This window comes from Centroberyx affinis, unplaced genomic scaffold (genome assembly GCF_046629955.1).
Source record: "Centroberyx affinis isolate AG114_WGS23_722 - 3 ecotype Tasmania unplaced genomic scaffold, CSIRO-AGI_Caff_v1 ptg000431l_1, whole genome shotgun sequence".
Classification (NCBI taxonomy): Eukaryota; Metazoa; Chordata; class Actinopteri; order Beryciformes; family Berycidae; genus Centroberyx; species Centroberyx affinis.
Genome location: NW_027279095.1, coordinates 248,283 through 270,871, shown reverse-complemented (window position 1 = coordinate 270,871; position 22,589 = coordinate 248,283). Strand labels below are relative to the sequence as shown.

At 43.4% G+C, this 22,589-nt stretch overlaps 1 protein-coding gene across 1 annotated transcript in view; it reads right to left on the bottom strand.

Moving 5' to 3' along the window:
* syne1a (spectrin repeat containing, nuclear envelope 1a) overlaps positions 1–22,589 on the bottom strand; it is a 131,654-nt gene that overhangs the window by 102,557 nt on the left and 6,508 nt on the right. Inside the window, exons 3-33 of the mRNA XM_071516808.1 lie at positions 21,605–21,700; positions 20,564–20,647; positions 18,590–18,610; positions 18,189–18,281; positions 16,793–16,974; positions 16,185–16,381; positions 15,257–15,369; positions 14,584–14,622; positions 13,092–13,199; positions 12,502–12,639; positions 11,639–11,803; positions 11,303–11,415; positions 10,865–11,033; positions 10,383–10,479; positions 8,832–9,037; positions 8,094–8,258; positions 7,268–7,420; positions 6,698–6,841; positions 6,346–6,522; positions 5,701–5,859; positions 5,258–5,422; positions 4,601–4,735; positions 4,147–4,308; positions 3,806–4,014; positions 3,588–3,696; positions 3,320–3,484; positions 2,796–2,960; positions 2,507–2,671; positions 1,230–1,370; positions 978–1,138; positions 37–193 (exon numbers count right to left, since the gene is read on the bottom strand). Of these exons, the coding sequence (XP_071372909.1) occupies positions 37–193; positions 978–1,138; positions 1,230–1,370; positions 2,507–2,671; positions 2,796–2,960; positions 3,320–3,484; positions 3,588–3,696; positions 3,806–4,014; positions 4,147–4,308; positions 4,601–4,735; positions 5,258–5,422; positions 5,701–5,859; positions 6,346–6,522; positions 6,698–6,841; positions 7,268–7,420; positions 8,094–8,258; positions 8,832–9,037; positions 10,383–10,479; positions 10,865–11,033; positions 11,303–11,415; positions 11,639–11,803; positions 12,502–12,639; positions 13,092–13,199; positions 14,584–14,622; positions 15,257–15,369; positions 16,185–16,381; positions 16,793–16,974; positions 18,189–18,281; positions 18,590–18,610; positions 20,564–20,647; positions 21,605–21,700 (4,353 nt within the window). The remainder of the gene's footprint in view (positions 1–36; positions 194–977; positions 1,139–1,229; positions 1,371–2,506; positions 2,672–2,795; positions 2,961–3,319; positions 3,485–3,587; positions 3,697–3,805; positions 4,015–4,146; positions 4,309–4,600; positions 4,736–5,257; positions 5,423–5,700; positions 5,860–6,345; positions 6,523–6,697; positions 6,842–7,267; positions 7,421–8,093; positions 8,259–8,831; positions 9,038–10,382; positions 10,480–10,864; positions 11,034–11,302; positions 11,416–11,638; positions 11,804–12,501; positions 12,640–13,091; positions 13,200–14,583; positions 14,623–15,256; positions 15,370–16,184; positions 16,382–16,792; positions 16,975–18,188; positions 18,282–18,589; positions 18,611–20,563; positions 20,648–21,604; positions 21,701–22,589) is intronic.

Genomic DNA, 22,589 nt, shown 5'->3' with positions numbered 1-22,589 from the left:
ATGAAAGGATATGGATGAAGGAGATGAGTCCCATACCTCTACTGTGCTGATGTGTTTGTCCAGTGGATCTAAGGAGGAGGTGGGGTTGACATTTTCTAGCTCTTTCTCTCTCTCTGCGATCCAACAGGAGAAGGCCTCTGACTCACTGCTGAAGCGCTCCCACCACACACACATCATCTCCAGCTGGACAACACTGGAAGACAGGAGATTAGGTGAGATCCATTTTGTCTAATATGTATAGGCTCAGATACACTGACACACAAGTGTATACCAGCTCAAATGGTAGGTCAAACATCAGAGACTTAACAGACGAGCACATACACTACATGGTGGTAAAATTATTAATCTTTTAAATTTTAGATTCCTCTTTTTTTCACCAGGCACTTGTCAAAATGTGTGAAACATTTGTACTGGCACATCCATTAAAAGAAAATGCCTTATTAAAGAGGCAATAAGTAAGATTTTTATTGCCCTGTAGCACAAAAAGACCATGATATATCTGTGGGGGTTGATAGGGTCATTGATCAATACCAATGACTCAGCGATTACTGCCAAGTGCTGAGATTTCTGGCTTTCAAAAACTCACTTTCTGGCCCGAACTCTCTATTTCAGCAACAGAGGCTTCATTCTCCACCATAACAGTAAATGACAAAGCAGTATTACTGTTACAGCATTTTGCATGGTGATATATTTCCTCTTCACTAGACGTTTCTGTTGGATATCTGCTCTAATTAGCTAGCTTACTCATCAAAATCAGAACTGTGAAAATGTGACTTTTTCTTTGAGTTAATTTCAGGCCACCGTAATTCAAGGGGACAGGGAGATTAGTTCTGTTAACATTGTTGCAATTCCTACTGGTTGCCAATAGAGGCCAATAAAGGTCATAGATTACTTCATGCCCATTTAATGTCATTAGCATTTCTCAGCAGTGGGTGCAAAATAAATGGGAATCCGTCTAAGAACGTCATTATGCATACTTCTTTTTGAGGCGGTCTTGCAGTTGTGTGATTGCTTCTCTGGTGGACTGGGCCTGCTGCAGAAGAAGAGTCTGGTTCTTGGGTCCCAGCTGAATATCTACTGCCTTCTCCAGGAGGGAATCTGCTCGTACAGCACTCTCCACAACCCTCTTGAAGAGCTCCTACAGACAGGAAAAAAGTTAATGCACACACATTCAGGCATGCACACGCACACACACACACACACACACACACACACACACTCACACACACCTTGTTGTGCTCCAGTTCAGTGCTCAGGCTGTCCAGGCTGTTGAAGAGCAGTTCTTTGTGCAGCTCAGTGTCGGTGCTGCTGATAAACCTCCAAACTGTTCCTCTCTCTGCTTCAAACTCCTGCCAGGCACTCAGAGAGGCCTGCAGATGCGGGAAATAACAGAATAATATCAATGGGTGCTCTCATAAATTATACATGTACACTGTCAGATACACACTGACACACAAACAAACGCACATACCCTTACTTAAAGTCACACTTTTCAGCTCATTCTAATTAACATAGCATACACTTATTTGACAATTTATGCCAAAAAATTACAAAAATGATATTTTATTGTGTTTCTATATGAAATTCTCATTACTTTTGCTTCCTGGAAAATGAAAAATCTTTAGTGGTAACATCGTGTACCAGGAGCCATACATAAAAATTTAAACCAATAAAACCATCACAGATTTTTGAACAGTCCCACCGCTCTGCCCCTCCCATCAAATAAAACTTTGTTTCTCTGCCTAACTGATATCCCATTGGTTTACACTTTTGAATGATCTCTCCCTGTGTTATGTCCCGCCCCAATAATCTGTTTCAACAGGAAATACATCACATTAAGGAAGCAAGATGCTCTCAAAATGTATTGCTGCACTGCATTGTGGTCTATTGAGGTTATTCTCAGTGGAGAAATTGGTATCTCTGCCTCTTCTACAATGGATTTTAAAATGGTGCCTAGAAAGAAGCCCTTGCTCAATAATTCTGTGGACTGACACCAAAACCTGACGTTTATTGTTTATGTTTTAATTTTTCTGCTATTAAACATTGTAGCTGCACTGGAAATATCTCAACATGACGTCATGTTGTCTACATCTGGCCACTTATCTGGGGGAATAAGAAAAATACACCATCAAACCACAGAATGGATCCAGAAATGCCAGGTACATCGTCAATAGCTGTTTTTTTTAACAATGTTAAAGTGTTTTAGGGTGGATTTTCCCTTTAAATACTAACCCATTACCTATACCCATTATAGGCATAGACATTTTCATGCGTGTTGATTGTCTAATCAATGACAAGACAGTGATAGAAGTGTACATATAAACCTCAGGGCAACAGACACAAACACCAGTTAACATACCACATAGCAATCAATAGCTGGTTAACGCTAGACACGGACCAATCATCGATCACATGGGCATGTGCGCACAGATCAATGACACTCTCACATGCAAACATTAACACACTGGCATGTGAAAAGCCCATGTGAACCCAACGGTCGGTCTACCTGCAGGTTGTGCTCCTGTGCCCCTGCTTTGCGGTCCACCTCTTTAAAGGCTCCCTCCAGTTCCCGTAGCGACTGGCTAAGCCCCTCCCCCTTCTGCAGCTGGCGGCAGTGGGACACCAGAAGCTCCGCCTCCTTCCTGTCAGCATGCAAGCGCTTTAGGTGTTGCTGTAACACACACACACACACAAGGAAACACCGCGTCAAATGACAGCCAAACCAGTTGAAAAGGTCACACTGGTTTACTGTTCAAGAGACTTGTTTTGGGACACACACACACACACACACACACCTGGTGGATGAGGTAGAGCTGCCTGGCCTCCTCCAGGTTCTCAGCGTCCAGGATCCTGCTGGTCTGCTCCTCAGCCTCCCGCCGCGCCCTGAGGACCTCCTCCAGAGCACCGCGCACCTCCTCTCTCAGCTCCTCACACTGGAACATAGCGCCCTCCTCACCCCACTGTGAAAGAGGGGAAATGAGATTCAGAGAGCATTGAGAGAAGGATATATAATAGAAGAGATAAATAATAGAATTTACCAAACTATGCAGCAGTACATCAAAAAAACATATCTCGCGTATGGATTTCAGACAAGGAAAGACTAGGACAGAACAGAAACTTAAGCTAAAACTAAAACAGCTAAAACAACATATAAAGTCAGGTCCCAGAGCAAGATGAAGTAATCACCGCCTAGTCATTTTTCTAATTCTTTCTTTGAGCACTCAGATTTTTCCAGTGATTAATCTTCTGGAAGCTTTCATTAGTCTACATTTGCATTAGATCCTGGGTGCTAATGGAGTTAATTCAAATGAGGTATCACCTGACAGAGTGAAGAGAAGAGCGCCCTCAGGTCAGTAGAGAGTTTGGCCAGAGCTGCTCTCTGTCTCTGGATCTCCAGCTCGGAGCTAACCTCCGACAGACCAGCCAGACGGCTCTTGAGCCACAGCAGGCTCTCCTCTCGGCCGTCTACGGCTTCCTGCAGAGCCTGGAATTGATGGAATTGAGGCACAAAAGAATGCAGGGTTACTGAAGTTGAGCCGCTTTAAACCTTGACCTAATCTCTGCCGTGAAGAAATACGCTGGCTCACCTGAACCGCAGCATCCACCTGCTCCTGTTGGCCGGAGTCTCTTGCCGTTTCTCTCAAGAGCCTCACCTGCCTCCTCTGAGACGAGAGCCAATCAGAAAGCTCACAGAATCTGCAAAGAGGAAGCAAACCTTGACATAATGGAGTAATAGCAAGGTCAGACCGGAGTCAATATTGATGTAAAGACTTAGAGAAACGGCTCTTTCTCCGTCTATCCTCACCTCTCGTTCCACTCCCTCCATTTATCAGGGTGCTGCTGCAGTTTGAGGTGGGTGCCCTCGATGTGCTCTGCGACCTCTGCTACAGCCCTCCTGGTGGAGTCGAGCGCTCGGTAGGCCGGGTCGTTGTCCGGCAACATGTGACACAGATCCTCCATGTTCATAATCCTCTTCTCACACAAAGTCAGGGGCTTGCGTTCCCTGAAGAAAGTCTGGGGGTGAGAGAGAAGGAAATGTTGGACTTGGCTCCAGACATTATGAGTGATTTTCTCTTTTACTCTCACTCTTTTATTCACTGCCTATTTGTTATCTGTCTGTAAGATTCTCCCAAATCCAAGGCTCACCCTGTGCTCTTTGATCACTCGCTCACTGGTACAGGTGCTAGAAAGGGCCTGTATTTCTCTGTCCAGCTCTGTCCTGCAGTCTTGTAGGACCACATCCAGCCGACTTCGCTCCACCTCCACCTTCAGACGGAGCAGGTGGGACGGCACCTCGCCCTGGATGTCCTGTAGATAGATGGAGAGCATAAGAGCAATAGTCTTATGAATAGGACTTTACTGTATGTATTTCGTACATGTACCCCCAAATTTTCAGAGACAAAATTCCCCCCAGAGACAACGTGAGAACACGCTGAGAAGGTTTCAGTTTAACCTAACTAGGAGAAGCTAATTGGAAAGAGACTGGAAGAGACTCTATCAAAGCTAAAGGTCTGCGTAGTTAAGTTAATGAAGTATGGACTCTGCACCCCCAGAGACTTTCAGTAATTAGTGAGAGTGTTAAAGCATGGTGACCCCTGACCTTCCAGTGTTTGTGCAGCCGGCGGACAGTCTCTTGCAGCCCCTGCTGCTCCTCCTCCGGCAGGATGTCTGTCAGCTCATCACACGCCTTCAGGAACACGCTCAGCACCCGCTGGTCCAGCTGACTAAAAAAATCCTGGGAAGGAAAAAAAACCCACAAGATTGAGATGAGTGAAGCGATGCTTCAGTTGAAATATTGCATTTCATATTAGACTGTTTGAATTAATCAAAGGACATAAAAAAGAGATAATTTAGGCATTTGGCAATCTTGAAAACCCTAAAATCAACAGGCATTTTAAAACATTTTCAGAACAGTTCAGTTGATTCATTGGCACAGACAAAAGCCATTAGAGATACACTCCTCAGTATAGCTGGGCAGAATAAAAAAAACACACTGACAGCATACACACATACCCAACATGCATAGATTACCATCCAAAGCATGTATTTTGAGCTCATCGGTGAAACAAATCCTAAGAGCTATTTTGTTTTTACATATTTGGCTGTCTTTACTGTCAACTGACTGTTGGGTGAAAAAGTAAGACTTAACACCAACAGGTATACTGAGAGACTAGTATCCCTACAAATCAGCTGTACCCCACAATTACCTGGTTTGCGTGTGTATTTCTATCGTAGGAAGCTATAGGTTTGGTCTTACGGTGTGTTTTTTCAGAAGCTCCTCAGGGTCTCCAATCTCTCTCAGGCAGCCCTGCGCCAGCCTCAGCACCCTCTCCAGCTCCTGACGTGACTCCTCAAACCTCCTCCTCAGGCAGTTGTTGGCCTCCTCCTGCCTCCTCCACTCCCCAACCTCCTTCACCAAAGCCTGAGAGGAGAGACAGGACAGGTAGCGGTGAGAGTGTTTGGTCTCATTGGTGATATGGTGTAATTATATTATTTGTCTTACATGAAGCAAATGAATAATGAGGCACATGAGGAATGCCAACCTGCATTGTTGCCTCCTGGGTGTTATAGTTCTCTTGTAATGTGATTAATTCTAATCAGCATTGAGGATAATGCAGTTTCTGTGTGGCATTCTGGAGGTGTGTGCACACAAACTGTACATGTATGTGTATGTATACGACATCTATGAGTGATGCTAACCTGTGCTGAGCCCTGTATCTCGGACACTCTCTTTTGCAGGAGGGACTGGTCGAAGTTTCGGAGCACCTTACTGGTGGAGAGCGCCCTCTGCAGGGTGTGGTGGTTCCTCTCGATCACTGACAGACAACGTTTACAGCTCTGTTGCTGGTTGAGCAGGTCCTGAGGAAACCACAATGTGTGGCATCCAAACAACTTAATGAATACTTAAGTGTGTTGAAAACGGTGCGATAAAATATTCCAAAATAAGGATCAATCATTCCATTCTTATCTGAATTTTCACGGCAAAAAGGTTATAATTAAAACAGGATATAATGACAAAATTGACGAGTATTTTACTGGATATTTTAAGGGGAGTGGGCAGTGGGGAAGTAGTAAGGGAGACAGAGAGAGGGAGACAGGAGAGAGAAAGCTCTGATGGGATTTGATCCTAGATCTTCATGGCAAAAAGGCTAGAAGCAGGTTGTAATGACAAAAATTAAGATGATTTTACTGGCCTTTAAGGTAATGGGCAATGGGAAAGTAACGAGGGAGACGCAGGAGAAAAAGCTCTGGTGGGATTTGATCTTAGGCCAGTAGGGGCCACATGACTTAACCCCTTAACCACATGTCCAGTCCTTGCATTGCGGCATAGTCGTCATATCTAACCTGCCACTTGTGTTTGTGCTGAGTCTGGGCCTGTGCGTCCGGGTCTCTGGCAGCGGCAGTGATGCGACTGGCTCGCTCCAGGGCTTGGTAGAAACCAGTGATGTGCTTCTCCATCTCCTCCAACAGCGGCAGCAGGCCGTGACACTCCCTCACCAGGGACGGACACCGCTCCCTCACCTGGAGACAGAAATAAAGTTGTCCAATAAAAAGTGACAGGGAAAGAGACAGTGGTGCATGATTTATAAGTACAAAATCTCACCTAAGGGGAAAGGTAGGTGCGCCGCTTTAAAAGAAAGACTAAAGACAGACTTTTCATTCTGCCTTTTATGTTTTTGCTTTTAGTGGTTCCTACCTTACTCAGCTGACCTTTGGCTGTTGCCATAGTTGCCATGACCCTGGCACCCTCATCCTGTGGTGCATCCTTGGCAAGGAGTTGAGCACTGCGGGCAGCCAACTTGTATTGTGTCTCCATGGCAACGACCTTTTGCTTGGTATTCTGAGAATGAGATGTTCAGGCAAAGGGTAAAAGTCATCTCAGACATGTTTAAACTTAAGGCAGGCTTCCATCAAAACTGCTTTGGCAATGGGAATACTGACTATACAAGTACAGTAATGTGGTTAGTCTGTCTGCAGCTCACACCCAAAGGCTCTGACTTCAAAATAGCAGTGACATAGAGCTATCAGCCTAATTTGGCAGCTGGCTTCATCACTATCAAAAAAAAAAAAAAATATATATATATATATATAATATCTGGGAAAGATAGTGAAACTGTATTGCTTAACAGGGTGCTAACTAACTAAAACAAGAAAATCCATGTACTGTGCTAATAAGGATGAATTGTATTGTATTGAATTCTGAACTATTCTATTTTATACTTATGACAGCAACACTGTGCTGGGTATGATCATTTGCTTTCCTCACCTCCACATCCTGCAGAAAGGCCCTGACATTGAGGAAAGACACCTGGACAGGAGCATTGAGCTTGGCCTCTGCTGTGTCCAGCAGCTCCTTCAGGGCCGACACAGCCTTCAGATGGTCCTTTCTCCACTTTTCCACCTCATCTGCACGGGCGTACTGCAAGAAAGAGAGGATGATACAGATTTTGAGCATGATTTTCATTGAGAGATGTACCTTTCTCAAGCCTGGGTGAAATAGTGTGAGGTACACTCACAATCACATAAACTTGCACAAAGTCGATTTGCTTAAAGGTAATCTGCATGTTTTTTTTTAATTTGGGAACTTTGGTGCTAAGCGCTCATTGCTGTGGTGTTTCTGCACTGCACTTCCCAGAGATCACCTGTCAATCAAACAGTGTGACCAGTACTGTGACGTCTTTTCCCTTGGAGTTCCTGTTGATGAAGTTTGAGTTTCTGTAGGTGGCGCTCTGTTCTTTGTCTGCTCAGCCATGGTGGTTATAGCTGTTCGTGCTAACAGCAAATGTAAAAGCTTTCATGGACTTAGGTTTAATCACTGTTGTATTATACCATTAAGAAATGCAAAGCATCAAAATGGATTTAGTTATATGAAAATGTTGTGGATTATTACTTTAAATGTAATTATCCAAACTGGCACCCACAAATCTGGCATACATTGTATTATCCTGTGCGGTTAACCCTAGCCATCTGGCAACAGAATGGGCTAAAACAAACAATAAAATGCATTTGTAAATACAATTTGACCCAGGTCAGACTTTTCTCTGACCTAATTTTGAATTGTGAGGATTTAGTAAGGCTGTGGTTTTTGTTACTTGTTTGACTTTGAGAAAGAGGTCCCTCCATCGGCCGTTCAACAGAAGTAACTGCTGCTTGAGGTCAAGTGACACCGTCTCATCACATGTCTCTATCAGGAAGTTTCCAGCGTCGTTCATGGCTGCGTGCTGATCCATCCAGTGGCTGAGATTCCTGAAAAACTCCTGGGAAGAGAGAAAGACCCATTAGCCCTTATGGTTTGATTAATGAGAGTGAGAGAGAAAGAGAGAGAGAAATAGAGAAAGAAAGAAAGAAAGAAAGAAAGAAAGAAAGAAAGAAAGAAAGAAAGAAAAGAAAGAAAGAAAGAAAGAAAGAAAGAAAGAAAGAGAAAGAAAGAAAGAACAATGAAAACTGGGGTAATTAGCTATCTAATCCTTGGTGATTTGGTTATTGGGGATATGAATCTGAGTGTTGAGGTAACCATGGCGATGCGACAACTAGCATATCCTCAGTGGCTTGTTGTAAGTCAAGGGGATCATCATATTAGTTTTCTAATATGATTACACTTAGAAGATGCTAAATGCTTGAAATTGGGGCTTCATTTGATTGCTACCACTCCATGACATTTGAATCCATCAATTAAATAGCCTGCATGTCTGGGTGGAGTCTTAATCTGTACCCAGGAAAAAACATCTTTTAAGCTTAGCAGTCCAACTCAGTCACTCAAATGCATTTTCAGTTGATGTGTCACAAGTGTATAGCTGAGATTGCTCCAGTGTCAGAGTCCAGGCTCGTACCCGCTTGGTGTTTTCCGGCTGGCTGAGCGCTGCCTCTGCGTCCTCCAGCCAGGCCTGTAAGGAGGCCACAGTGGAGCTGTACCTCTCCCAGTTGGACAGCACCTCCTCCAGCATGCTCCTTACACTGCGCACCTCCACAGACAGACTCCTCCACTGGGTCACCACCTCCCGCATGAACCTGCGCACTCCAGCCTCTCCATCGTCCACTGGAGGAGAGACACAGCAACATTAACAACAACTACAACAACAATCACAGCAATAGCAATACTTCTAGTACTAGGACTAGTACCATTACTGATACTGATACTCCTGATACTACTACTGCTAATACTACCACTATTACTGCTGCTACCACTACTACTGATAATAATAACTATCATCATAATCATATTGATCGTCATTTTCAAGAATATTTGTTTATGCATTCCCCTCCTTGATTTGCCCTGGTTGATTTATATGGAGATCCTATAGGGTTAACTCACAGGCCCATATTCACAGACACTAGTAGAGCACACAAAAGTCTGATGGAGCTACATGCCTTCCCAGACAAATCTCTGACCTCAAAAACTCTCACTACAAGAGAGAAAGATGTATTGCCTTTGCTTACGTACTTCATCATATTGGTGCAAACTCTCCAGCCTCACATACTCTGCACAGCAAATGCAAAACCCTGGTCAGTCACTGTGGGGCTGCGAAATGAGTCCCAAAATACCCAATTTCAAATGCACATCAATAAGCCAGTGCAATCCCTTCAAATTTGCAGAAAATTACATATCAACCCCCCTCTCCTCTGTCTTCCCCCAATTCGTTATAACCTAAAAGCGAGCCTTCAGAAAGATCCAAATGATGAGCTCCTATCTAGCCAATCAGAGCCCAGGGCACAGACAACCAGCAGGGCTTACGAGCGGGGGGGGGGGGCTTCATTTTTGGGGTCGGCCAATCAAGCCTCAGATCTCCTGATTTCTCGCCACACCTCGCTTCTCTCCTCTGCATACCCTAAAGCAGCGCAACCCTGGAACTTAATGAAACCAACAAGCTAGCTGTGTTTGCGCCCAGAGACTTGCAGAAGTGGAGCAACCCCAAACTAGCAAATGGGGTCGTATTCCCCACTGAGAGCTGGGAGTGGAGGAACCTCATTTAGCTGTAGCCTGGAGACCCTCCCCTCTACCAACCAGTAAAACCAGATAGGGGCTGATGGAGTGGCTGGAGGAGAGAGCCTGATTGGTTATTGAGTTGTAGAGAGGAGAAAATGATCGAAGGTGAGATACAGTGTGCAACGGTGAGATATTCAGTGCTGTTAATGATGTGTCAAAGAGAACACTTTTGGCTCAAGGGATCCATTCAATCGCAGATGAACGCAACATAAAAAATTAAAAGCATGAACTTATTTAAAAATCAATAGGGTCTGCACTGACGAGTACGATTCTTAAAACAAATCGTAAAAACATCTGTTAAACATAAAAACACAAGTGCCTGTTCTGAGAAGGGTAATACTGTATATTATTTACATAACAAAAAAGCAAATTTACCGTATACATTTTGAACTCTCACCTGAAGCATCAGCGTTAACATAGACCTCAGCAGCCTGTTTCAGGGACTGGAACAACGCCTCGTAATTCTCAAAGAAATGTTGCTTCTCCACAAACGACTGAGGAAGACAAGAGGGAAGAGGGAAATCATCAGATGTATCTTTGATGTCAAAGCTAAAAAAAACATCTTAAAGAAGGAGACATGGGATTCCTACAATACACTTCCTACATTTGAAGAAGAGTGTCCAGTAAAATGTATGCTGACAGTGGCATATGGTATATTACTGGTATATTAGTGGTATATTACTACATGACTTTCCACAGTACTAAACCACAGTAATCTATAGATGTCTAATATCTCTCTGTTGCTGAGGATTCATGTTCACAACAATAAATATCACAATAAATGAAATGACTACAGGTATACAACTTTTCTTTCCAGACCTGTACAGGAACCCTGAAGATTTCAGTATATTGTGAGTGATACTATAGGACTGAGCTTACAATATAGTTGTGGAGCATCAACTCCACGGATTCCCGTCGGCCATATTTGATGATCCAGGATTTGAGCTTGGACTCGGCTAGAATGAGAAAAGCCTGTATATGGTGCTTGTTCTCCATGAACTCCATCTTAGCCAGGTGGATGCTGGAAGATGTAGAGACAAAGTTCATCCTAAAAAAGACAAAGTTCACACAGGACATTAAACCTACAGCCTGACACTCATCGTGGTTTGCTTTGCCTCTGAATTGCCAAAAGAGGCAGCTACTACAATTCCTAAACTGCTTTCAAGTTATCAAACATACCTACTGTATTCCTTAAAAGTTAAACAACCATAACCTGTCTGTTCTGTAAATCAGGTCTCTGCTTTGATTAACCTGTGGTATATTTTTGAGTGTCAGGAGTTGTGATCTGAGCTCCAAGTTCAAGACTGTCTTCCCTACCTCTCAGCCATGTCTTGGAGCTGGTCTGGGGGAACAGGGACTCCGTCCACACTTCTGTCCTTATGGATCCTCTGAAAGATCTGCTGGTGACTCTCCAGGCTCTTCAACACATCCTGCATAATGCACACACAGTACATCCACAAAGACACACACACAAACACTTGTAAACACTGACCACAAACTGATTTTGAGGTGCGCTGTTCTCAAAAGTGATTAATATGTAGAACAATCTCACTCAGATTGTCACCTCTCCATCCAGCCCCTGGTAAGTATACAGTATTTTTGACTTTCTACCATTCTGTGACTTTTGCCTTGTGTGAGTCCCTCCATGCTAACCTTGTGCTGCTCCAGAGCCCTGTGGACAGTGTTAGCGGTCTCATCATGTGCCTGTTGGACCGTGATCTCCTGTCGTAGAGCCCCTTCCGCCTGGTGCAGCCACACCCCCACCACACCCAGAGGAGCAGGCAGAGACCTGTCCAGCTGCAGATGCCAGTCCAGGAGCTGAGGAGAAGAGGCGAGATTCAGATGCAGAAATTCTCATTGTTTGGCTCATTCCACTGCACAGAAAATTGCCTCTCTCTTGACACCTCAGTGAAAGCTCAAACATCAAAGACAAAACAATTACACATAAAAAAAATTGCAGTGAACACCAATATGCAAATTTAGCAGTGGGACAGATTGTAAAGCCAATTTTAATGGGTTACTTTCTCTTGCATCATTTTGTGTCTCAGTTGAATTAAGCTGAATTATTAATATGAGGGACACAAAATAGCTGCTGCAAAATGACCACAAAAGTGCCATCAACCTCGCTGGATAAAGTAAAAAACACTCCCGCTCCAGAGTCAGCTTAGTGTTTGATAGACACACCAGCTCCAATCTGTGCTCAGGACTGAGGAGATTTCACTTGGAGTTTGGCTCTGCTGAAACGAACACTGGCCACAGTGGCTGGTGGAGTCCAAAGTTTGCCAGACACTTTCGCTATTTGCGATTTAAATGGGTTAAATGGGTTTTTAGAATTGAAGAGAACCAGCAAATTATGGTTGGTGCTTCTCTGGTAGGACAAAAAAAGTGGCTGGTAGGACAAGAAAATATCTTTATTGGTATGTAATGTCTCTCTCATAATGTCTAATTATGAGAACTATGTCACTATGTGACTATGACGCTAGAAGAGGTTGATGGGTGCCTACTGCAACTCTCACCCTGTTGGAGACCCTTTCCCAGGCCTGTTTGACCAGAGCCTGATCCACGGTCAGCATCCCATCCTTCTGAGTGGACTGCATCGCTCCCTCCACCTGCTTCCTCCTCATCTCCAGCTGGACACGCAGACTCTTGAACAGCTACGACAGGGAAACAAAAAAAAAATACAAAAGCTGGGAAATCTGTTCATGATACACAGCTCTCCATCTATCCCCTGTAAAAGCATGTCCAAAACTATTGAAGCTACAGTATACAGACATCACAACAAGTTCCTGCTCATACCTAATTAGACCTTCAAAAAAACTGTTGCTAATTGCCTTTGAATGCCGTCTCTTTTTCTGGCTTCACATTCTGTGACTCTCCTGAATAATGTGCAAAGAAAAAGGGGGATATCACACATGCTGTTGAATATGGAATGTATCCTGAGGCTTGGTGGAATAAGCCAGATTGGGTGAAAATATGACGGCTGCTGTCTGATCCCCACAGTGTAATGCCACTGATTAGGCTGATAATGGGGGAGCGTCTGTGCCCAGTGTGCCCAGTTTGAACTGCACACACACACACACACACACACACACACACACACACCAACCTGGTATTGTTGAGTGAGATTGCCCTCGGTCTCCTGAGCCTGTGCTGCATCTCTCTCCAGCTGGTCGAGCCACATCTTCAGCTCCCTCAGGCTCTTACGCTGCTCTCTCTAGGAGGCCGGGAGGTGGAGGGGCGGAAAGGGTAAACGGGTGGAAGAAAGACGGACACAGAGGGAGGAGTGGAGCGATGGAAGAAACGGGGGGAAATGAAAAACAAATAAAAGGAGAGGGCATGCAAGGAGAAAGAGACGCGAGGGAAGGGAGAAAACAGGAAGGCGGATAAAGAAAGTGATTAACCAGAGAGATGTTTGCGGGATGGATGAAAGGATGGAGGGAGGAAGAGGGATAAAGGGGGGGAAGAGCATGTACTGTTTAAACATGTGTTCTCTTAATCCTCTGTGCCTCCCTGTAGGATAAAACGTCAAAATCCACAGCTGCCAAAAACACTCAACTTTGACAGCGTACTTTGTCTAAGACCCCCTACTAATATTTCATTGGATTTTAAATAACCGTGATGATAATTCCACCCCACTCAAAAGCTGGTTAGATAGTCTATTCAATTTGAAAGCTATTCAGTCTCTGTCTGTTCATTTTTATCAGTGGCCCCTTTAGGAAGCCCAATCTCAAATTTGATTCTTTATTCCTGTTTAAGTCTTGAAAATGGAGCAAGCTAATTCTAAAGGGAAGCATTCTATTATCTGCCAAATTGTTCTCCTCCAAAACCTCTACAAATCATTTTATAACCAGTGTTTCAATTGCCAGATATTCTATGAAATAACACAATAACACTTTTGACGTTTTTATGTGTCAATGAAAACACAGGCTCCAATTGACATTCGCTCAAGTGAGAGTGACTAAGCATAGTCAACACAAACATCGGTGGGTTAGTAATAATTGTCAGCAAATAACAAAGCAGACGAGAAACACAACAACCACAAAAAGCCTAATCAGGGCTGTGAAACAACAAAAGACAGTGTGACACAGAACAGCAAGTGGTTAGTGTGGCTTTACAGCATATCACAGCTCCTGACACTGTTAACCTTAAAACAGCCAACCTCTATTCACAAGCTTTCCATCAAACACGCTGTATCAATGCACACTGCCAGTGCCAGAGGCTTTCATTGTCATGCTAATAGAACTGGGAGCCATAGCACTAGGTGGTAATGTTAATAAATGGTAATATCACATCTTATTATACCGGACTTCCTTTTGTTATCACCACTCGGAAACCCTGCGGCAGGAATATCACATCAGGTAAGATAAAGAGCCAATATTAACACATAGATTCTATTTTGACATGGAAAAACAAGGTTTAATCTCACCCACACAATGTACAGTAGGAAGCGAAACTGTAATTCAATAGTATAGCCCGAATAAATAAGCATTGATTAAATTTATATGGAAACCATGCATGTGCAAGGGCGCTAATGGCATTGAGCTGCTGAGTTTGATGGAAAACCTGCCCACGGGATCTTAATTTACTATATAACCTACCTCCAGCATTTCCTCTATATCTCGAGGAGCAAGACCATACTGTAGGACAGAGGCAGGCACAACAACCACAGGAAAGCAGTCACCACATAACAACACCAGAGAGAGAAACAGAAGGAGAGACACGAGGAGAGAGATGTGCAAAAACGAAGTAACAACAGGCAAGACACAAACCAGACCTGGGTCAAATAGTAAGTGAAATTATTTCTTAGTGTTTGTTTTAAAGCTCTTGGAATCCCGGATAGGTGGGGTTCACCGAATCACAACCATTTAGACAGTATCTGGTAAACTGTAAATCCCTGAAGAGTAAACTCATTTAATTCAAAATACTCTCCTCTGATTGTATAAATGCTTTGGCTTTCACTGAATTGTCCCATGGGGCAAGCCCCACCCACCTGGCACCTACATAGACTAAAACAAGCAACAAACAGTATTTGGAAATACTACTCGACCCAGGCCTTCACACCACACTTCAACAATAACTGACGAAAGACGAGATGTCACCTATATGTCACGGGTGAAGTTTGACACACTTAAGTCTACCTGTGGATGGTGGAGACATTTGGAGAAGAAGACAAAACATGTACACCAGCTAAACAATGGAGGGATGCAGAGAGAGAGACAAAGATGAAAGGGTGCATATCCAGAATGAGACAAATCTGGCAGGGCAGGTTACCTCTTCTTCTGGCTGTCCCTCCGAGTCGCTCTGCTGGCGGTCAGGATGGTGCTTCAGGAACTGGGCTACGTAGGTCATGATGGATTTCTCATCTGGTTTGTCTACATCGACGTCTGAGGAGGGAGCCAAATTAATGAGATCAAATCAGTCATGTCAACATTATTGTGCACACTAACATGTAGTTACTGAGTGAAAATCCCATTTGATGATTCTACGGGTGTTTCCCTAGTAGGAAAAACTGGCATGAACACGAATAGGCTTGCTTGACTGACGGACTGTTCAGACACAAAGACTGGCACCTTGTACGAAAACAACCTTCAGCACTTCAGACCAGTGTCCAAGTTTTGTTTGGAGGTTCTGCGGTGCTGAATCCCATGGCCTAATGGTCCTTAATTACACTGATGTCAAGCTTCATTTGTCAGAGTTCATTCTGAAGGGCAGGCGTGAAGGGGCACAGATGGTGTTTGGCACTTCCACTAAGGAGCAAATCTGATGCCCTGACAGATATTCACCATTGTGTTTCTGTATTTTGAAAAGCCGGCTCTTCATGATGATCAGAAAAGCTACTGAATGCAATTTTATGTTAAGCAAATTTATTTCACAACAATTATTATAGTAAATAGTGTGAAGAGCAGTTGCCATTTTTAGGTTATTTGTGTGGTATTGTTGCTTTTTATGGAAGCTTGAAGAGAAAGTGGAGAGAAAGAGAAAAGATAGAAGAGAGGTGATGAACTGTAGTGTTAGTTTGATCCTATGATGTTGCAGGTATGTGGTTCGCTGTCAATGAGATCACTAGGAGACCTTTTCAGCACTGATAATGCATATTTATTCAGGTCCACTACTACATTAGTGAAATTTGTAAAGATTTTTACTGTTGTATTTTCACCTATATAATCACACAGCCTTGCTATCGGGAAACATTATTTACCTTCTGGGTCAAGAAGCTGCGGAATGCCCAACTCGGTCTCAGCCAATAAGAAGGCTTCCTGCAGATTCTCCCGGTTGGCCCTCCTCCACACACGCTCCATGTCAACTAGGTTGGGCCGGAGGGCGAGGATAACGGCAAAGAATGCTAAACCTGTGCGCCAACTGGGGCCAAAGTCCTTCACCTCGATCCCCAGACGCCTAGAGAGGACAAAAACATCACATTTATTTATCCCCAGTGCTATCAAACTATTTAATGGCTATTCTGGAGGACCTCATTTTTGACTGCTACAATGTTTGAGTGATGTATTTTTATGTGCATCATTGTTGTTTGTGATGGATTTTGCTGCAAACCAAATGGCCCTCTGGGAATATAATAAAGACGGAACTGAACTGAATTGATCATAGCAGACAAGAAATAGCATAGTTTGGCTTTGAGAGGAGGAAAAGCTTTTGATCTTTACATCTTATATTGATATTGGTGTTCATTTAGCTTTATATGTTGTGTTTACGATAGAGAAGCAGCGTATTTAGCATATTTCATTTCCCAGGCTTTACTTTTGTAGGATATTTTCAGAGCAACAAGAAGCTTGAGTATGGGAGGCTACATACTTGGTAGCTGTCTGCTGGACCCATCGGAGCAAGGCCTTTCTGGCCCCGCCCTGCAGAGGTGGGAGGGGCTTCCTCTTGACAGGTGGGCTGGTGGCCTCAGTGCTGCTGGTGGAACTGTCCAATGAGGAAGTGCTGCTGGACAGGCCCTGGAGCGCTGGTAGGCTACTGGTCAGCTCCTCAATCTGCAGGGGAAAAGTCAGGCAATCATACCATCATACCTATCCTATACCTATCATACCTAATTTATTCAGTAATTCACATTTATTCATCTAGGAAGGGTGGACTTCAAACCAGTGACCTTCCTGTTACAGGCCTGCTTTCTAGCTTCTGCCTTCAGACAAATAAATACATTTCCATTTTGATTTTTCTTTTTTTTAGTGCACTTGCAGTTGTCAATCCTAACAGTGTTGAATGTTAATGTTACATCCCTCGAAAACACAACCTCTATTGCTCTTTAACTATTAACGTACACAACGCTCAAACTAGTAAGGTTTGAAAATATCACTCATGCAAGCACTTAAATGGGCTTAAATTGATATCAAATTGAATAGTTTATTAGCTCAGGGCCTTCATTACAGTATGTCTAGGAAAAAAATCATAATATCTGCATGACTTGGGACTACAGTCAGAAAATGTATTATTAGAGCTCAGCCTATGCCAGCTGGAAGGCTGCTGAGAATTTATCTTCTCAGTCTCCTCTCTGCAGCCACTAAAGAGGGCTGAGCACTGTCTGTTCACAACTCTCCAAATCTATAAATCACTGTGGAATAAAATATATCAATATGTCAATAAGTGAATGAGTACATTTTCTAGAGCTGCATATTTTCCTTTTAAGCATTTCTATGCCAAAAGGGCAAGCATCTACATGTGCAGATGTTGCTAAGAGACTGTAGGATTTTCATTAGGTCCTTGTTGGTCTGCGCTTGTCTGAAATCACTGTTGTAGTAACCTTTATCGACCACCTGATGGCCCGCAAGTTACTCCTCCTACTGCCATTAGTTTTCACTGCAGTTGCATTGAGAGACTGATTTTTCTATTTCACATTTTTCTGCAATTCAAATTTATTGAAAGCTTTTCGCTAGCTAGTAGAAGATTTGTTTCAAGTTCCCTGATAAGATAAATGAATCCTTTGTTGAGGATGTACCATTAATGTAGTACACCTAGCTAAGTGTATGTTAGCAGCAACATTAGTTGGTAAGTTAGTCGTGAGCTATTATTGGTGTTTTGATTTTATAACATTTACCAAAACGTTCACAGCTAGCAAGCATTTAGCTAACACTAAGCTAGTTTTTGCGTCCATTTCGTTAACATTTCAAAACAGTCAAAGCTAGTGTGCTCGCAAGACTTGACATCTGGCTATACGACACCAGCTATCTATCTATCAAAGAAATGTTACCTGGAAATAGAGGATGATGGTCCACACCAACCCCAGTACAATTGATGGTCGTCCGTCCACAATGTCTGTGGAGTTGATGTTGACTAGCTTGATCTGTGTCAAAACACAATATCCAGCATTGGAATATCTCATAACAGAACCAAACAATTCCCGATTGCAATCAGCTCCAGTTTATCCGCTCACTATATAATCTCATACATATGGATTAAGTACACACCATTTCCCTCAATCTGGTAATTCAGTCTGTACATATGTTTACACAAAATGAACAATATATGGGCATAATCCTAGCACTACTAGGTGCAGATAATCCTGAAGCTATCTATCCCATGTCCTGCAAAAACCTGTGCAATAGCATTTGCAGTATTCATGAATATTTCCAATAAGCATCTGATACTGACCGGAGATCCTCTATAGGCAGACTGGAGTGTGAAGAAAAAAGAGGAAGAGGGAGAGAGAGAGCAGTTAGAGGTACTAGGTGTGTTTGATTGAAGGGGGATGGCTCATTGACTGTGAGATGGTAGATACTGTAGCGTCTCTGAGGTGAGATAACCTGAGAGGTTGGCTGAGAGGAGAGATCTATCACCTCTGTGCAGGCAACAGGGATTACATCCAGCAGAGAAGGAGAGAGGGGGAGAGAGAGAGAGAGAGAGAGAGAGAGAGAGAGAAAGAGAGAGAGAGAGAGAAGGCAAAGGGGAGTGAGAGGTATGGATAGAGAAAGAGAGAGAGATAGATAGAGAAAGAGAGAGAGATAGATAGAGAAAGAGGGGGAGAGAGAGAGAGGGAGGGAGGGAGAGAGAGAAAGAGGGAGAGAGAGAAATAGAAACAGCAAGGAAGGAGAGAGAGAAAGCAATGCAGAGAGAGAGAGAAATGGATAGTGCTGTAGCCCGATAGTGATATGAAGTATTCCACATCATCACACAGAGAGCTATATTGCTGAAGAGCTGAAGTGCCACAGCACAATAGGTCATCATATGGTATTAAATGCCACTCTGTAGAGCGGGGCAAGCATGAAGGAAGAGATTGGGGGCAGGCGAGGGCAACGTGGGGAAACGCGGGACAGTGGCTGATAAGAATACATGCAATACATGGTTTCATATTAGAAAACACAGCAGGTTATCATGGCAACTCAGCACAGCAGGGAGAGGTTGGAACGGTTGATATAACACAGTTTTGTGTGTGACCGCACACAAGAACACACAGCACACATACAGTAGTAATTATATACAATGTTTAAAAAGTGTCAAGACAGATTTAGTTGTGGAGTTGGAAATCCCGGACAAATACATGCAATACAGGGTTTCATAGGGTTTCACAGGGTTTCACACACACACACACACACACACACACACACAGTTTCCTATCACGACACACACAAGAGAGAAGCACTTAGCCGGCGTAAAGCCCATGGGCTTCTCAAACAAAATGTAAATATGGTCTAGACATACATAAGATTTACACACTGAACATATTTACATTTCATTTTCTACACACTGACAACTCCGCAGACACACACACACACGCACACATACACACACACACACACACACACACACACACACACACACACACAACCAGGCCACATTGACGTCTCATCTCCAGACTGCAGATTACTGGTGTAGGATTTACGATTTTAACCCCTGTCACACTTGAGGAAGTCCCTGCAGACGCCAGCTCATACTTATGGATTTATTTATGTATATCCAAGGACGTGGCGGGTGATGCTTTGGGAAAGTAATACTGATCTCATGGAGGGGCAGTTGATGCTGATAGCCTCTTCGTTGGCTAGATTGGAAGGGATATGAAGTGGCTTTGGATCTAATTCTGTCAATGATGCCGGGAAGAGGAAGCCCAGAGCTTGTTGGTACTTATCAAATGTGAGAACGAGGATGAACGGATGAGACAGGAGAGGAATAAAAGAAATGGAGAGTAATATCTGAGAGTTTGAGTGGTGTGATGGGATTGGGAGGACGAGTGAGGATGGTAAAATGATAATCCAATAATAATGTTTAGCACTTTTCAAAGCAGTCACCAAGTCCTTTATATACAGTCAAACAATAATAAATAGAATGCAATTAGATGGGCAAGACACAAAAATATATAAAAGGCTGTGTTCGGATTTCTGATTTGGTTCATTGAACAAATGCTTAGTGGAGGATTTTGTGAAGGATTTTGGTATCAGGGGATAAGTAAAGGGTGAGGGATGGGGGAGAGGTGGAGAGAGTGAGTGGGGGAGGAAGGGGAAAGAGGGGTCACATAAGGTCAGGATTCAGCGTTTGGACCCACAGGGCAGCAGCTGCGCAGGGGAGAGCAGCGGGAAGGGCATAGCAGAGAGAAAAAAAAAAAAGGATAAAAAGGAGGCGCTGAACTCTCACCTTCCTACCCTCGAGGAAGCTGAGAGCTGTACCGATGTTGGCGACCCAGTGGATCCTCCTTAGCTTCTTGCCCTGCTCACATGGCTAGAAGGAGAGAGGATAACAATGGAGAGAGATGGAAAGAAAGAGACAAAGAGACGGAAATAGGAGGAAATACATCGGGCACACAGGGTGTAAAAAAACATAAAATGGTGATGTTGAACAGTACAACTTCAAGTTCTTTTCATTTCTACTTCTTCTAAGTATTAAATACACATGTATAGGAATTTAGGGTGGGAGCGCACACCATATATAAACACTATATAAACACTATCATCAACATATTAGGCCTGAGATAAATACTAATCAACTTATAATGAAGACAAGTAAAAAACACAGTAAAAAGAATCAGACAAAAAATGAATCACAGATAAAGACAGAGGATAGACAAACAGAAATAAAGTGAAAAAGACACAGAGAACCAATCAAAGCTGTGTTTGCCCATAAGCAGCCAGATCAATAGGACATAGACAGCTTAGACCTTAGGCAATATTGGCCAAGTGGGACATCCATGCTCTGTGTGTGTGTGTGTGTGTGTGTGTGTGTGTGCGTCTTTGTCTTTGTATGTGTGTGTGTGTGAACTACTATGATCTTTCCTTGTTAATCTGGCCTTTTCTGTTCAATTCAAACATCCTAATAAAAGCCGATCAATGAGTATTTCCATGTAATTGTGGCTCATTTCAAATTCACCGCATGAAGTCCACGACTCTTGAGATTTGCAAAGCACATTTATGGCAGCAGTGTTGACCGTTACAATGTAAACAGACTTAATCGAAGCCAGTTGCTTTCATTTAATTAAATGATTTAAAACCATTGCCAGGCCTCCATTTATGAGATTGAATTCCTCTGTTATTTGACCGACGGGATCCTTGTCATATCAACTCATCGTGATCAAATGAGAGAATTTAATCCAGCATGGAGGGGGGGATGTGGAGGGTTTGGAACGGAGTCTGTGGCCAACATCACGTGCCGTAGAAATGACCGTGTGACCATGAGACTCACCAGTTTCTGTCCGGAGAGGACTTCCAGCAGGGCCAGCAGCATCACGCCATCTTTGATGTCCTCAAACAGGTCCGTCACCACCAGGGGCGGGACGTGCTGTGTGGGAAAACAAAGAAAATCTTGTAGAATATTTGTAGAATTCACAATTTTCTAGATATCACTTTTCCAGGATGTAAGAAACTTTTAGAAACAAGGCCCCATAGGTTTACAGCATGTCTTTCTTCTTACTTAAATTGTTTACATAAACGTTGCTATAGACTCAAACAAAGCTTTCTCAGTTGTCTTGGAATGCAGCAAAGAGCTGGGATTTTAGTCTTAATAGTTCTCGCAATGTACATGAAACTATGAAGCAAGGGATGCTTTTCCTGCACCATGATCCTACTCTGTGGTGCATAAATAAATCTAAATACAATAAATGCGCTAGACTGTAGCTGCCACAACAGTAAGACGTTGATTTCAGCACATGAAACACGGATGAAGGAAAGCCTTGTAAAAATCGTACTCGGAGCCCAAAAAGAGTTTGGCTGCTCCATGTATTACTGACAGCTAGAGTGAGCCATAAGCAGAGGCTCAGCCGGCTCTGAATGGGGTCTTCAAATCCCAAAATATGCTGATGATTTCAAACTGAATCCTTCTCATTGACTCCCTCCCTGACCTGACACAGACTTCCAGACTCAGGGAAATCCACATATCTCTGTTTCTCGCCGACGCCACATCAAGGATTTCTCTTAAAGCACAGTCACATGCCGGGGCTGAGGAGAGCTTTAGAGGGGGGAAAGCATTCAGACGAGCGAGCCATTCACAGGGAGATTAGCGGCGAAGAGAGAGAGCGAGGGAGAGAGAGAAGAGGAAAGGCAGAAACAGAGATGTGAGCGTGTGTGTGTGGTGAGAGAGAGAGAGAGATGAACAACCCCCAACATAAAGTGGATATGCGAGAGGGGTATAATTGAGTAGAAAGAGTGGCAGCAAGAAAGATGATAGAAGG